The following is a 16,302-nucleotide window of genomic DNA, read 5'->3' as shown; positions in this document are numbered from 1 at the left end:
TAGTACTATTTTAGTACTGCCTGGAAGATGACAACCTCTAATCACAGTAACATAGAGGGTTTTGGAGCAGCAGCGAGGAGTATAATTAATTAGACAGACCCGCTGTAATGAACCAGCATGGACAAAGCACTCAATTTTTGGTGTGCCCTCCTTCCCCTGGGAGTTGCGATCATAATGGCATCACTGTTTGTTGCCTGGTTTCATGCTGAATCATGATCACACAGTCACAGGTCCCACGATCTCTTTCTTTTCTCACCTCGCTCCCTTCTTGCAGATTGTCATTTGCATGGGACAAGTGTGATTTATTTTATTATTTCACCAGCCTATAATTAGGATAACATGAGGTAGCTGAGTTGCGTCTTTGTCTGGCCTTTCATGCCTCATGAGATCCTTCTAATGGGAGACATTGTTGCTTTTGAAGATGTATAATGATCAACAACGGAGCCGCTGTTTTGCTTTCAGCCCACTTTCAATTTGAATTGTAATCATCTTAAAGTGAAGTAAGTCTCAGTTTAAGAATTAAAAGGCAACAGAGATAAGCTGTTTGTAAATCCTCTATTATAAGACATAATGCACTAATGCCATGTTATAATTGTGAAGCATCATGTAAACATTAACGAACCTCAATGCAATTTGTATTGCTTGGACATACACAGATGTTTTTTGCATTTGCCTTTGTTTTTCTTTGCTGAGCTTCATCCATTAGTCTTAACTATAATGGCATGTATTCCACCCATTTGTCTCCAGCCGTTGGAGCACTCAGTAGTCACTTAACTGTTGAGTGGACCTCTCAAGTATATCTGGTTATAATTTTTTCATGTGTACATGCATTTTTATGATAATAGACTATTATTGCTACATAATGGGGTTTTGTGTGAGAATTAATGGAGCCAGTGCAATTAAATTATTTCTAGTTTATTAAGGGTTTGATTATGTTTTTGGTTTTCATTTCATTGTATGAACACACATTTTAGTATGCTAATTATATTATTATGTTGTACAGTATATCACATATGATATTCCCACTTATAAATAGTATTGCTATTTAAAAAAAATACTATAGCACAAAACAATAGCATTTATGATTAATTTCCATACACCAATGCACCAGAGGTCTCGTCTACTTACAATAAAAATGAATAACATAAATTATTTAGGCTTTACAAAAAGAAAGTTTAGGGTTTAAATCACAATCTAATACAGATTTGATTCATTTTGAATGAAATGATTAACAAAAAGCCCATACTTCAATTAGTCTATTTGTATTTATATATGGTAACATAATATAACATGCGTTGAAAACCTCTACAACTAATAATAACAACAACAATAATAATAAATATACGTCAGACTAATTCTCTTACTCTATTGGCCAGAATATTTAGCTCCAGGATTGTGATTGGCTCTCGTTGTGAGTTCAGAGGTTAGCTTGTTATGTAGCCATCTGGCTATCTTAGTCCTTGAGAGGTTTGCTATCGGCTGTGTTTTTGCACAGTGGGTTTTATTTCCGCCTAATGTGACGCTGGATAATAAACTGCACGTGCTCAAAGGCGCTGTCACTTATTCATTTGATTAACTACGTTATCTCATTTTTTTGCGTTTGCTTTGAGCGCTGACGACCTGGACGTGCTAATATTAGCTAAGTAGCTACCTAGCCATCAAGCTAGCTAACTTAGTGACAAGTGCTCTTCCAAGAGACTGAATGCATCAACAGCTGGCTTTATAGGCACATCCGGTGAAGGACGACGTGATGGGTTCCGTCAGAGCTATGGCATCGACCAGGTTACTGTGTTTGTTCAACGCGAAGGCAGCAGACTCGACCAAAACACTCGCCAGTGCATACTGGAGTGTGCTCCCCAGGAGGCACATATGCAGCTCACCTTCAAGGCTGCATGGCTGTATGTCAGCCTGGGTCATGGATCAGTATGGCACTAACGGGGCTCTGAAGTACACAGAAGAACTCCCGGTCCCCACTGTCCGCTCTCCCAGCGAGGTGCTGATTAAAGTCCATGCGGCTAGTCTCAACCCTCTTGATATATCTATGAGGAGTAAGTGCGTGAACACAGTGATGACATTATCAGAGATTTGTTGTTGACATTGTTTTAATATACCTGCATGCTTTGTCATTTTCAGGTGGTTATGGAGCTAAGTTGCTTAAATTCAGAAGGGATCCATTGTCTGTGATCAACAATGATAATGAGTTCCCTCTGATTCTGGGTCGTGACGTGTCTGGTGTCGTAGTGGACTGTGGATCTGAGGTTACACATGTTGTTCCAGGAGATGAGGTAAAGCTGCACTGCACACCTGTCTTTAATAACAGTATTTATTTGATTTCCCTTTTTTTGTGTTTAAAAAAAATGCATTTAGTATTTTTATTTATTTCCTGAAAGACATAACATGGAAGCCAGTATGGCAATACAAGGACATGCTATTACACAGACAAGAACAACTAATGGAAAGAGGGAGGGTCACAGTGTTAGATTATGATATGCATTTGTTTCTATTTTATGAATAATGTGAGTATAGGAATACATGCATGCATGTTATATTACATCAACACATGCTTTGCTGCAACAGACATTTAGTTTCAAATAAACAGATAAGATAATTAAGACCAGGTGTGAAAATCCAATACTGACCGTGTTATAGGAGGGCATGATGTTCCATAATTTTTTAATATACTAAATTGGAAAATCAATTAAGAAACCATTTATTGACGAGATAACCGGAAACCAATGTATTTCTTTGTGGTTCATCCAGCAAATTAAGTCATCAAGAAACCAAGTTCTTCATCATCTTGATGCAAACGTCATATAAAATCCAACATAGCCATAAAAGTGTTCGACTTATTAATTTATTAATCTGTGCACACTGGTCTAACACAGTGGTTCACAACCTGAGGTCCTGACGTCCTGTGACAATATGATCAACAGGTTGTGGAAAAAAGTTATATAATATAAACATATTTTGTTATTTTATTATCTGGTCGACCTGTTCATAACTCATTGACTTAATGGAACCAGTGACGAGGTCATACGTATAGGTATTGCTTAATGTTAAGGGTTCACAAGCCGGAAAGTTTAGGTACAATTAGGGTTGCAAAGGGGCGGAAATTTTCCAGTAAATTTCCGGAAAGTTTCCACAGGAATTTTGGCCCGGGAATTTTGAAAAAAAGAAATGTGCCTAAGTTTTTTGCAAAAGCATATAACAGAGAACTTAAATGTAGTTGAGAACAAGACTATGTAGGCCGAGCTCCGCTGGACCCCGAATGCAGCTGGTTGGGAACATTGTTTGCCAGAAACATAAACGTAAACATAAAACATTTTGTTGTTTTTGACGTTTTTGTCATCAGTGTTGCGTCTGAATGTTTCAGCCCGATGCCTGGCAAGTGTGAGAGCGCCGAGTTGCGTAGATGCCAAGAGCGGTATTGCAGACAGATGGAGATTTCAATTACAGCTGCGACATATTGAAAAAATAACTGAACTAGTTCATTTTTTGAAGCCGTGAACTTAGTTCAACATTTTTGAATTATGGACTATGAACTGAACTAGTTAATGTAGAAAGTGAACTTTCCCACCACTGTTTGTCATTAGCATATTGATTACTTGGTAAACTGAAGCCATGTTCATTTTAATACCAAGTTTATTTGTATACAGTAGACTTTTTTACAGCAGTGAGAGTAGGACGTATGTATGTCCACACAAAAGTACACCATCACCTCCATTATTCGCGGCTTTCGGGATGTCAAAAAGTAATTTTTAAAAGTTGTATTATAAATGTTTGCATGCATGCCTGCTTATGACCAGGTAAATACTATTAAATTACCCCCAAATTTCCAGTTAATTCCTGTAAATTCCCGTTTATTCCTGTGGAAAGTTTCCAACTTTGAATATTCCTGGAATTTTGCAACCCTAGGTACCACTGATCTAACACAAAGATATTAGTCGTAAAATAAATGGCTACTGTAGTAATTCTTTTTGTTTGACTTTACACAATTGTCTTCGTATTGCCTACAACTTCATAGTCAATTCATCCACAGACATTTTCTTGGAATTTTCTTGGTCACATGAATAATATCTTTAGTCCTCTACTGTGCTGCCTCCCACGTTTCCACATTACTGTCTTCCTGCAGATACAAATGTGATTATGCAAATTCAAGTTAAAGTAAATGTAATTAAATCATAGAACAATATACTGTCAAAACAAATTCACAGAACAGTATTCTAGATGTATTGTGCCATCAGTTTAAAGATCTCCTCTCACGCATAATGAGGAGATCTTCTGACTAAGAGCTTAATAGTCAATTAATGAGGTTAAATAAATAAGTGTAGGTGGTTAAATTGAGTCGTGTCCAGCATAGGTAAATGTCATATTTGTGTTCCAGGTGTGGGCTGCTGTTCCCCCTTGGAAACAAGGAAGTTTGGCAGAATTTGTGACTTTAACAGAGTTTGAGGTGAGTCACAGAGGCAGTGGAGTTAGTAGTTATTGCTTTTCATCATCAATTGACTAATTTAAAATCAACTTTCCTGCTTGTATGTTTTTTAAACAAATGAAAAGTTTTGATTAGGAGCTCTGGTATGAATTGTAAAGGATGTTTAACAAAAGTCTAAACAGAGTGCACCCTGTTATGTAATCCTACAATGTAAGAGGCAATCAGGATAAATTTGGTTTGGTTGCAGGAGCCACTGTTGCACCAATTATAGAGACACAAATTGCCCTCTGTTTCCTTCTTCTTTTATTTTATTCAGCAACTAATGGCGAGCTGCCCTCACAGTCGATCTGACTAGGCTTGAGTTTGAAATTCTTTATTGAAAAAAAATTGTTGATATGTTGATTTATTTCTAACTCCTGGCTGTTTTTGCAGGTTTCCCATAAGCCAAAATTATTGAGTCACACAGAGGCAGCATCGATCCCCTATGTAGCCAACACGGCTCTGTCTGCTCTTGTCAATGCAGGTGGTCTTTGCAGAGACAGCTCTTCAAATAAAAGGCAAGCACCAGCCTGATTGTGTCCAGATACTGGATACTGTAACCTTTTATTGAACCCCATCACCATTTATACAGAGACGTTAGAGTTAGAACATTAGACGTGTAAATCACAGCATCAGGGAAGAGAAGAAGTCTCCGAGAACTATTACTAAAGGCCATCAAACCTTGAATGAATTCTTTAAAAGTCTTGGAGTTTCCAGATGAGCTCTTTTTCTGTTAAATCAGTCCAGTCATGCAGAGCTATACTTTTGACGAGACACATTTTTTGTCACATTCATTTTAGTGGTGGGGCTAGTCTTCTGTTTCATTCTAATTGGCGTCAAAAGGGTTTTAGATCCTTCTTTTTAACCCGTAAACTCTGCTTAAAATGAGTCACATAGTAATTGAATGACCCTTTGGTTGCTGTTTTTTCTTTTTTCTTCCCTCCTAGAGTTTTGATCACTGGAGGATCGGGAGGCGTTGGAACATTTTCTATTCAGGTAAGAGAGAGTGCATTTTCCTCTCGCTGTACCGACGCGTATGTTTGACTGTATAAGTGCACGGCCACTTTCTGTGTCTGTGTGTATATTTCAGTTTTCTTCCACTGTGTGCCACTAGTTACTGAAGGCCTGGGGTGCCCACGTAACGGTTACCTGCTCACAGAACGCCAAAGGCCTTGTTCGAGGCCTGGGGGCCGATGAGGTTGTGGACTACACAACAGGAGATTCGCTTGAACAGCTTGAAATGATGGAGAAGTATGTGTTGTTGCTGTGAAAAGTTTTTTTAAATGTATTTAACCAGACTATAAAATCCCATGCGCATTATGTGGTGACATCGTATCATTTTTATTTAAAAGCAGAATGTTCTTGACTTGCTCCAAGTTTATTACTGAAGTATCATTATAGTCCGCGCCAGTTCAGGAAAAGTGCTAATGAGAAGAAATCCGCCAGGACAGCGATAATTGTGTTCCCTTCTCCGCCTTTTAAACACACCCTGAATGTGGTAAACATCTCCCTGTCATCATGGCACAACAGCTCCCTGACTGGCTGTGTAGTTTCCATGGAAACCACGGCTCAAGGTCTCAGTGGATGGAGGTTCACCTCCTCTTCCCCTCCCTGAAACAAAACTGTTCAATCCTGGCTTTCGCTCAACGACAAAACACTCTTAAAAATCAGGGAAATCCTCCAGCAAAAAGAAGGCTACTGACCTGAGATGATTAAACATACAATGCTCTCATAACCACTAACCTACTATGAAGTGCTTATTTTTCATATTTTAAACCTTTCTCCACCCCTAAGTTTAACGGTCTGTCTTTTTTTCTATCAGGTTTGACCTGATCTTGGACAACGTCGGCGGGGAAACGGAGCAGTGGGCGGTGGGCCTGTTGAAGTCCTGGTCTGGAGCAAAGTACGTCACGCTGGTGACACCTTTACTCCTCAACACTGATTCCTTGGGCCTAATGGATGGGTTGTTACAAGCAGGATGCTCCCTGCACAGCAAGGTCACACAGGTAAGATGAGCAAAACAAACGTTCAATTTCAACACGCATTCAAACAGTGCTGATGTTGTTGATGACGCTGCTGTTTATGGTCTGACATGCACAGCCATTCGCCCCGCTAACAACTTTTACTGTCCTGTTTTTTCATGAAGCCATCAGCATGGGTGTGGACCACAGGTGTACCCAAACTGAAATGAAATACCTAATCATCAGTGGCTTGGAAAGACAATGTTGCATAATGGGTGTACACCTGTTTCAGCCAGAGGTTTTTCATTTATTTCTATTGAGTTGATCAGATGAATCTAAGTTCAGTTGAAATAGGGAAGGAACAATCCTGTTCTAACTTGACTTGGCTTCAACGCATATTCTCTCTTTGTAAAGGTTTATGCTTGAGCTGTAGAAATACACCCTGCAGGGTTAACTTAATTTGACCGTGTACAGCAAGAAAAGGGAGTTCCACCATTAAGCGTTTCAGTCCCCGCATAGGTGTAAGCCCGGTGTTTTAGCGTGATCAGTTACTGCCGTGCATGTGTGACGAGGCAAGTGGCTGAACAGGCGAGGACAGGGTGGAGCTGCTCGAGGGACTGAGTTAAGTTGTTCTGGGCATTGGTGACAGCACGGCTGGCAGTGTTGGATTTGTGAGGACGGGACTGTGAGTGTGGGTGTTCTAGAGGCGATGTGTGTGCATGCATGTGTTTGCCGCTGAACCAGCAGTATTTGGTGTTTGTGCAGAATGTAGCTGGCTATCTCCACCCAGCAAATACCAGTGTTTGTGTGTTTCTTGCCAAACCTCCGGGCCCCTTTGTCCATGGTCGCAGAGCCAGCTGGTCAGTTTGACCGGGCTCAGCCACATCAGTCACACCCTCGTTGCCCAGCTCTACACCACACGCCCTTTCCATCTGGGAGATCACAGCACAACTGAGCCCTCTAGTGTTCAACTTGTTGTCAGCACCGACTTATCCTGCCAATTCTTTTTTAAAGCAAGCAGGAATATATTTACCAGAGGCTGAAGAGGTGTGGCAAAGTCTTGCCAAGTGGTTCATATTAAGATTAGTACATCGGGGTTTCTTTTCTTCTTTTATTTAGTTTTAGATACCTCTCGGTGCACGTTTTATTGGGGTTGTGTGTTTTTCCTTGTAACATAATTCAAATGGCAAAACAAAATATCTGTTTTCAGTGGATGGATGGATGTCTAGGAATAACGTAAACGATAATTTTAATCATGTGAAATCTAAGCAAGAAAAACTTAATAACTTTTGAGTATCTACTGTACAGGCAGGTAACTGGTCTACCTGCAAGTATGTATTGATCAGTTTTTCTTCCATCTAATCCATGCTTGTATTTCTTACTTTTGGTATTTTCCATCAGTCAACTTGAATACAATGTCTATTTTGGCAATTTATATTTCGACAAATGTTCCTCTTTCAGTCTTTTCAGTGAGCCCATTGTATTTTTTTTTATCATTATCTCATGAAACTCTTTATAAAAACATAAATCAAGTAGGAAGCATGGGGACCTTTTGTTTGTATACTCAATATTTGTGCATTCAGATATAACCACTCTGTTCCTTTCTACCCATGAGGTGCACACCTGCCTGACTTCTGATTGTTGTCTCACAGAACATAATATCAAGTGGAGTCTTCTATCGGTGGGGATTTTATGCGCCAGATGGGCCGGCCCTGGACGAGGTCAGCAAGCTGGTGGATGCAGGGATGGTACTGTACCGCCTCATTACTGATCTCATGCATGCTACTTGTCATGCAGAACGACCCATGCTGACAGAATGGGGCGATGTAAATCCTCTCATTCTCACACCAATCACAGCCTGATGGGGAAATCCATGCAGGGATGGAGATCATACAGCATATTTAATATGAACATACCAGGGATTCCATATATGCCGGTATTCAAGGCTCCCCTGGGCTTTGTTAAGAAGTGAGCATCGCATTCCCGCTGTGCACGGTTGGCTTCTGGGCAATTGAGTCAGGCGCCAGGAGACGATGAATGGATTTTTAAACAGTGCTGAGCAGCCATTCGCAAAAAGCGTGTGGGACTTCGGTCCTTTTGTCCCGGGGCTTACAGCGAGCAGCACACTCAGACCAGTGGCGGGAAGCTGTGGGCATCCCACCCCCGCCTCCCCCCTCCACCCTACGCACAAAACACACACATGCTGTCTGCAGGTCCTATTCTCAGTCAGAAGTGTGGATGGTTTCCAGTGTGACGCAATTTGCGCTCCCCATTCATTGTTAACGACAAGAGATGCTGACCAGAATAACAAGCCTGGACGCGCGTGTTGTGGGACTAGCAGAGGATTGTCCAGCCTCATCACATTCCTTATCCCTCCCACACTTTATCACATTTACAGCTATGAGAGCACAGATGATGTAGCAGTAGGAGCTTGTGGATAAATGCTTGTCTAAATTCATTCAACATTATAACTATAATTTCCCAGTCGTGTAAATTTGGGGAAAGACATCTATAAAATGCACCTTAAATTTGGGTCCAGTAGTATTTGATAGAAAAACTATTATTTTTGTCTGGTTTAGAGCACTCACTGCATGGAGTTCATCCCCTAAATGATATGTATATGTTGTCACAGAAAATTGTAATCAAACTGTCTACACTAATAGTGCTGTCTTATACATCAGTCCACTCATCCATTTACCCTGCCCATTAAAACAAAAGCCAAATACTATTTGTCCCATGGCTGAAATGCTGAGGGTTTGAATCTAATCTCTTAATTGTTTCCTGACTTTGCTTCCTGATTGATTTTAAGCTCATATTCATGATATTTTTCTGCTTGTTCACTGCAGATTCTGCCAGTAGTGGAGGCCCAGTTTCCATTTACCCAAGTACCTCAGGCTTTTCAGAAGTTGGAGGATGGCCACGCGAGAGGGAAGACAGTAGTCAGGGTGGCTGAAGAGGATGACCAGCAGGCCGAGGAGTTGGTGCAAAACAGGCGCGCAGAGCCTGAGCAAGAAGTGCATGAAACGGCCAAGCAAAACTAGAGACAGTGGCCAGGGTATGAGTTGAGCCGTGATTCCTCTTACCTCTTTAAAAGGCTACTCTTGACAGCTGCAGCTTGTTCACCAAAGAGAGCAGAGGTGCTGCTGCGATGGAGCAGACTACAAGCACGACCTGAGCTTGTAATCGGAGCATGCCAACTGTTTCTTTTGGTAATGCTTATTTCTTCCTGTACTGTCCGGAAGTTTTCACAAGATTTCTGCAGCATTCCTGTCATGTGGAAGTTAAAATGATTACCAGCCGTGGACTTTTATAAATGGCATCTAGGTCAGCACCCAGCTGTTACAACTAGACTTTTGGTAGCGTTCTGATTCTTGCAACCTATCCAGTAAGGAGTCTCATTATAAACTAGGACGGCACACTGAGAGCGTCGACCTCCGACGAGGCCACGCCCATGCTACACCCTTCCACAGAAGTTTTATTTAATGTATAATTTGGGGGACAGCTGTTTTTCTGACACTCTGATGTACAGAACTACACTGAAAACATGGTGAAGGTTTGTTTTGCGTTTGTCCATGTTGAGTTGTTAAACAACCAAGATGTCGTGACAATGGGAATCTTTCCCAACATTATGTTGCATCTCACATTGTGAGTTCGTCATTTATTAAATGGGCAAAAACAAATAATGAAATCCGAAGCATTGAGTCTTTAACTTGTTGTAAACCAAGTGCTGCTCGATCTTGTGTACAATGTATTAAACACGTTTATTGACAAAAATCTGTTTATTATTCTGAAAACAAAAGAGTTGTGTGCTGTATGATTTTGATTAAACAAATAAAAACAGTCATAGGAACTTGTATTGTTTGTTTTCTCATATTGCATGCAGCTTGAAAACAAGGCTATATGTATGTATGTGCACAAACACACATGTTGCATAAAAATATGGAAAAGCTTTAACACTGTTTGACATTATCAGGCGAACAGATGTACCATAATCAATAAAAAGACAAAAAAATAAGCCTGAGTATATATAACTGGTTAAGTATAAATTATGAAAATTCAGACAGCTCTTGGTAGTAATACATTCTTACGGATTTATCCACAGCTCTCCATGTTGGCCTCAATGGAGAGTTCTGTCGTCCTCTTGCAGCAGAGAAGTCTTTCCCATGACGTACCTCGCTGTGAGCCGTCGTCTTGCAGCTGCATGACAGAACGGCTGGTTGAGGTGTTCCTCTGATTATACAATAATAAGGGATCTGGTCCAGCAGCTCATATGGTTTCATATAACATCCACATCCCACTGTTGTTGTAGGTTATTTGGATCAATTGTTTTTAGAATCACTTGGTTTTTGTCGTAGTGATTGCCCCCTGAAACAGAATTGATGTAAAAGCGTTATTTTCAATTTAATTTTTTTCATGTTCAATAATATTATATGATGATGTTCAAATATTTATTTTTTTCATTTGTCATGTAAAAATATGATCATGATACATAATATCCACGATACTATGCATCTTAGTGCAGAGGAGGATGGTTTGTACATTAGCAGGATTTAGTCCACAAGGTGTCAGTAATTGACTGATACAAACAAAGCCCTCAGACATAAACACTGGCTTTTCAATTTAAGTGGAACTCCAATAAACAGAAATATAATTGATCATGACTATTGTTACTGTGCTGTTAGTACAGGCTTGGTGTGAACATGAGTTATAACTAAGTAACAGTAGTATGAGTAATTCATCTTACATGTAAAACAAGCTAAGAATAAAGGATATTTCAAATTGAAGGACGTCAGAATATCTTTAACCTGAACATAAAGTGTATGGACGTACGGGGGATTCATACCATGTTTTTTTATCTTGATTTGTGCCTTGTGAATTGATATATAACTCAACAGGTTAAAGGTACATGTCAAGCCAGATACGAATGACTCACCTTTGACGTCCAGGACCAGATCGGAGGTGGGGGTGTAGCGGATGTATCCCTCGGGGGTGATGCTCCAGAGTTTGCCCTGGTTGTCTGGCTCTGAGGAGAGACCGATTCGGCTTCCTGATATCGTCACGCTACCACTGGGACTCAGGCAGCACTCCTCCAGCAGCTGGACGCATAGAGAGGAGTTACATGAACATTTATTTATTGTCTGTTATACTATCTAAAATATAATCGTGACGCCTCACATGGGGATTGACTTTTTATCAATGCAATGGACCAGCGTTTTGTATGATGTGGGAGGTTTGGGCTTCAAAAATAGTGTTGACTATTCTTTAATTTTAACCTCAGCATCAAAAGATTGACTGAGGTTAAGTTGTAGTACCCGGGTCTGTGGTGCTAAAATCCACCTGACCTGGACCTGATTTTAATTCATATTATTCAGATTAGATTTTGGAATTTAGTTTGACATGATTAACATTGTCTGGACTGCAGCACTGCTTGTACCCGTTGATCACCTCGGCTTTATTCAAAGCTGGCTCATGACTCATTCATAGCAGTATTCACAGGTCGGACTTTTGAGTACTTGCTGTTTTGTAGAGTTTTATATGTATTGGTGTTCATCCCTTTCTGGTTTTAGCTGTTATATCTCAATGTTTAGTTACCATTGCTTAGGAAATGCCACAGGGGTATAATCCAAGATCCCTGAACAAACACCGTGCTGACTTTCACGCTCACACATGCACACACAGACTCGACATAATTACATTATTTTTCCTTCTTTTCTTTCTTTCTTTTTCTTTTGTTGTCTATCTAATGCATATTTCATTCTATGTTGCCCAGTTGACTTTTTGTCTCACTGCACTCTGATATTCATTTATCTCTGTTATGATTTTTATTTTATTGTTTGAATTTTCCAAAATATATAAACATTATAACTATATTACTGGTACCTTGCAATGGAGATGTCCATTATCGTAGAACCAGATCTGTTCAAATCCATCAGTTTCCTCTGTTTCTTGGACCCGCATCAGTTTGACATCGTCCAAATCGCCGGTCACTGACATCATGAGCCCCGACTGTTTGTTCCTCAAACGGAAATGCACTCGCTTCTACTCAGAAAACACACAAGAACAATCACATAGGTTGAGAGCTTCTGCTCAGTGAACAGGGTTCATACTTCCTGAAAGATACACACAACATATTTTAAAGTAAGCTATATTTAGCTCAAAATAAACCAATCTGAAAACATCTAACTGCAAGGTAAGTCATTTTGAAAGTAATAAATAATTTTCGCCACCTAACAGTAAAATGTTGATTGTGCCTTAATAATTACAATGTCAGCTGCAGCAAAGGCTTTACTGTAACAATGACACAATTAGCGAAATAAGTAGAGGTAGATGCTTACAGTGTGTCCTGTGCAGCGCTAATTAATGGCGTATGAATTGTTTTGGTGGTGTACGGCTTTTATAACATAGGACTGAAAGCCCTGGGCTTATAGTGGAGAGTGAAGATATACCTGTAAGAGAGGACGAAGAGATCCAATTTTCTGCCAGCTGCTGCACTTGCGCCAGTCAGGCACTTCACCAGGTTTCAGTAAAATCTGAGGACCCCGATAGTTGATTCCCTCATATAAAACCCACCTAGAGATAAAGAAAGACAAAAACATGTTCTCATGTTTGGCAGCTGCTGTGGCCCAACACCTGTTCAGCTTTTCTCAGTTCAGTCTTCTTCCTTCTGTGGATGTTGGTTTATGCAACATCTTTAAAAAAAGGTAAAATAAAAACATAAATCTAAACATTGATTTGAATTCTTCATGTTATTGTCTTCTTTAACTTGTTGCTGTATGTTTGAGTCCTCGTCTCTTCCAGGCAACCCTTGTGCTAAAGGTAATTTTCTAAAATGTGCAGAGCTTCACAGCCATCCAATTTTTCTGTGACACAAATTTTTGCTTTTAACTCGGATATCAATGGCCCTGTTGTTTGGCTCTCTCTCTGCAGTGGGAATGTGCCACTACAGAGACAGCTCTGGCTCACTGTGAGCCCTTTATTTCCTCAGCATTGGTTCACACCCATAGTCTGAATCTCGCACATCAGCAGCAGATTTCCATCCTCACTCCATCTGTCAGCACTGCCACCCATAAGATGTGCTGGTGCTGCACTCTATGAAACAGCATGTCTGAGCACACAGGCCAAAAGTGCGACCTGTAACTTTAGGAGGCCATTTTTACGACATGGATATCAGATCTAGATTACAGTAAATACTGTTCTTGCAAATGCAAAGATAACCATTGCCAATTAAAAAACACATCAATGTTGCTTCTTTTATTATCTCTAAATCCTTCATCTTTGAATTCAAGTACTTTGCTTTGTCTGTTGATGTTTCACCTAAATATTTGAGTCATTGTTGCACTAGTGGCACACTACATGGGTGTGGTTTGACACACGCAACAGACTAAGCTTGAAAAAATATTTGACACGTTGATTTGGCAGTCGATAACTTTTAAATAGCAGAATCAACAATTGGCCCCGAAGGACGCATGAGTGAACAAATGAAGGATACAACAGAGACAATGTCTTTGACAGCACGGTTCATTCCACAGTAGAAACAGGCTGTTGTGCAATAACTTGCCAAACTCACACTAAGAGGTTCCAACAGAACGAGTTACCACGCAGCAGTTGTAATGTACTCACATGCCTCCTTCCACGAGCACAGATTGGACTCTGCTGCAGCCTCCAGCCAGCTGAAGGTTGACTGATCCATCAGTCAGGACCACCCTCTTACCCCACAGACCGCACCGCTCAAACAGAGTAATGGATGGCAGTGAAAACTCCTGCCAAGCGAGAGGTAGAGAGACGGAGAAAATACATTAAGGAACGGAGTGGGCAGAGAACTGCAGGTGATGCAGGTTGAAATGAAAAGGATGCATGAGGTTTCCCTGGAGACGGGCCACTCTCACACTTTTATGTTTCATTCCAATTCTGCCGTCCGTTAACTGAAACAGATATGTTGTCTTCTAAAAAGACGCCAATGTTGGCGATCATCAGTCATGACTCATTTAGCATTTACACTTGCATCGTCGAGAATAGGGAGGCTACATGGTCGGTGGGTTTGTGCGTTGTTTTACTAATATGAACATTTAATACATGTTAAGTTTGGCTTATCAATACATAAAAGGGAGTGGGTGTTATGATAATTACAAAAGGAGAAAATATACTTACAAAGCCAACAGTCTGTAGCGACAGGATGGAGGATCTCGCGTTGACACAGCCCATTGCTCTCAGGTCTGGGTAGTTCCCAACCTCTAACACGTACATCCTGCCAGTGAAGTCCTGGCCCTCAAATGCCAGCCAGCTTACATTTGTATAAACACACACACATAGATATACAAACACATTAATACACTCACACACACACACATAACACTTGATTGATGAAGGAACACAACCTAATTTTTAAACCATTTGTATGATCTATATGTTAATTCTGGCACACAGCGAGTTACATTATGATTAATATGCTTGGTTATTCATGCTTATAGGGATGAATAGACTCCACACTAGCACAGAACGAAACAATATATCAAATATATATGAATGAAGCACAAGCTGCTGCAATGTGGGCCATGTGTAAGTAAGTGGAGCAGTGACAGCCTGCAGCCGATCCCCAGACCCAGAGATATTTTTATAATATGAGCAATACTTTTGAGTACGTCAGAAAAATAAAAATATGCAACTACAATTGAATTAGAGTTCCTTTGGGAAATGCAGAACAACCTTTTCCTGCTTTTACAGGATAGTGCAAAGACTTTCAAGAACCCACCATTCAACATACGTCATAACTCAAAATAATAGGAGCGATATTGTGTCTTTGTTGTGTGCAGTATTGCTCACCTTCCAGCCAGAACCTTGCACGAGCCCACAGAGTCCGTCAGGGAGGCCACACTGTCCTCGAGAGGGATAACAGAGCCTTGAAAACCTGGATCCGAGAAAAGCTGCACCTGGTGCACCCACAGCAAGACAACAAGTCTGAGTCATCCACTCTGAGCCTCTCACACACTTCATCAGATAAGCGCAGTGCTATATCAGCAAGATTGCATGTGTTATTTCCTCCTTTGTAATCACTTACCTTAAACTTGGCTGCATTCTCGAAATCATCCTGAAAGGAAACAAAAGCTTAATGAGAGTCAATATGCATGGATGGGAAAGAGAATAACCAAAAATTACCATTACATCTTCGCTTTATGATTTAAGCTAAATTATGTAGTGTGTATCTTCATCTGGTTTGAAATTGAAGAAGCTTCACAATGACTCACCACCAGATTTAGATGTTTTCACTCTTAAGTCTTACGACAAATATTTTCCCCTCTGCACAGCACAATTTACTGATTTGCACATGACTCATGCTCGCAAAAATAATCTACTTCATAAAGGATTGTCTGTCTTCTAATAGACGCCTGCTATCTCGACCTAAAGTCTTTCGATTTGGTCACAAGTTTTGTGACCGGTCACATGCAATGAAAGCGCTTAGCGACAGAGGGAAACATCGAGATTTCATAACTTTGTCTGAGTCACTGCTCTCACCAACACAACGGGCATTGCTGAGGCAACTCTGGACTGCGACGCCCCCCAGTCCTCTGGGCTTCCATACAGGCCTTTCTCCAGAAGGTAGCATTCACCACAAAAGCCCGGCTCCTCAAACACGACCCAGCTGAGAGAGAAAACAGTAAGACAGGGAGCATAGTTATCCTTTTCTCCTTTGTCACATATTAGTAGAGGAACACAACTTTGCAATACAATAAAAACCACAAGAGTTCAAATGTTTTTTTTTACTTTATCATGTATGTCAACATTTTTAGCTCAAAGTCCAAGTAGATAATTGCCTCCCACATGATAGTATCTCTGCAGCTATGTATGTAAGTCTAGGGGAGCTGTGCGATTGTG

General features: G+C 40.5%; 2 protein-coding genes across 2 annotated transcripts in view; one reads left to right on the top strand and one right to left on the bottom strand.

Moving 5' to 3' along the window:
- The first annotated feature begins 1,450 nt into the window (after window positions 1-1,450).
- On the top strand, window positions 1,451-10,276 carry LOC137785444 (reticulon-4-interacting protein 1 homolog, mitochondrial-like). The gene is made up of 9 exons (XM_068576682.1): window positions 1,451-2,048; window positions 2,134-2,285; window positions 4,385-4,453; window positions 4,865-4,989; window positions 5,419-5,467; window positions 5,586-5,722; window positions 6,294-6,477; window positions 8,085-8,180; window positions 9,279-10,276. The coding sequence occupies exons 1-9, from the start codon at window positions 1,751-1,753 to the stop codon at window positions 9,471-9,473; spliced, it is 1,305 nt and encodes a 434-aa protein (XP_068432783.1). The 5' UTR covers window positions 1,451-1,750; the 3' UTR covers window positions 9,474-10,276.
- The window catches only part of LOC137785443 (beta/gamma crystallin domain-containing protein 1-like), a 20,744-nt gene continuing 14,639 nt past the window's right edge, over window positions 10,198-16,302 (bottom strand). Inside the window, exons 14-22 of the mRNA XM_068576681.1 lie at window positions 15,943-16,069; window positions 15,488-15,517; window positions 15,253-15,359; window positions 14,581-14,713; window positions 14,053-14,192; window positions 12,879-13,002; window positions 12,313-12,471; window positions 11,366-11,528; window positions 10,198-10,797 (exon numbers count right to left, since the gene is read on the bottom strand). Coding sequence (XP_068432782.1) covers window positions 10,709-10,797; window positions 11,366-11,528; window positions 12,313-12,471; window positions 12,879-13,002; window positions 14,053-14,192; window positions 14,581-14,713; window positions 15,253-15,359; window positions 15,488-15,517; window positions 15,943-16,069 — 1,072 coding nt within the window. The 3' untranslated portion in view covers window positions 10,198-10,708. The remainder of the gene's footprint in view (window positions 10,798-11,365; window positions 11,529-12,312; window positions 12,472-12,878; window positions 13,003-14,052; window positions 14,193-14,580; window positions 14,714-15,252; window positions 15,360-15,487; window positions 15,518-15,942; window positions 16,070-16,302) is intronic.

Source organism: Clinocottus analis, unplaced genomic scaffold (genome assembly GCF_023055335.1).
Source record: "Clinocottus analis isolate CAN_PGR_092001 unplaced genomic scaffold, fCliAna1.0.p SCAF_15, whole genome shotgun sequence".
Lineage (NCBI taxonomy): Eukaryota > Metazoa > Chordata > Actinopteri > Perciformes > Cottidae > Clinocottus > Clinocottus analis.
The sequence above is the reverse complement of the archived record's forward strand: the minus strand, read 5'-3'. Positions and strand labels throughout refer to the sequence as shown.

Coding starts and splice junctions, on each gene's coding strand:
- LOC137785444 (XM_068576682.1), top strand. CDS start 1,751: ATGGGTTCCGTCAGAGCTATGGCATCGACCAGGTTACTGTGTTTGTTC. Junction 2,049..2,133: donor TCTTGATATATCTATGAGGA/GTAAGTGCGTGA, acceptor TGTCATTTTCAG/GTGGTTATGGAGCTAAGTTG. Junction 5,723..6,293: donor CAGCTTGAAATGATGGAGAA/GTATGTGTTGTT, acceptor TTTTTCTATCAG/GTTTGACCTGATCTTGGACA.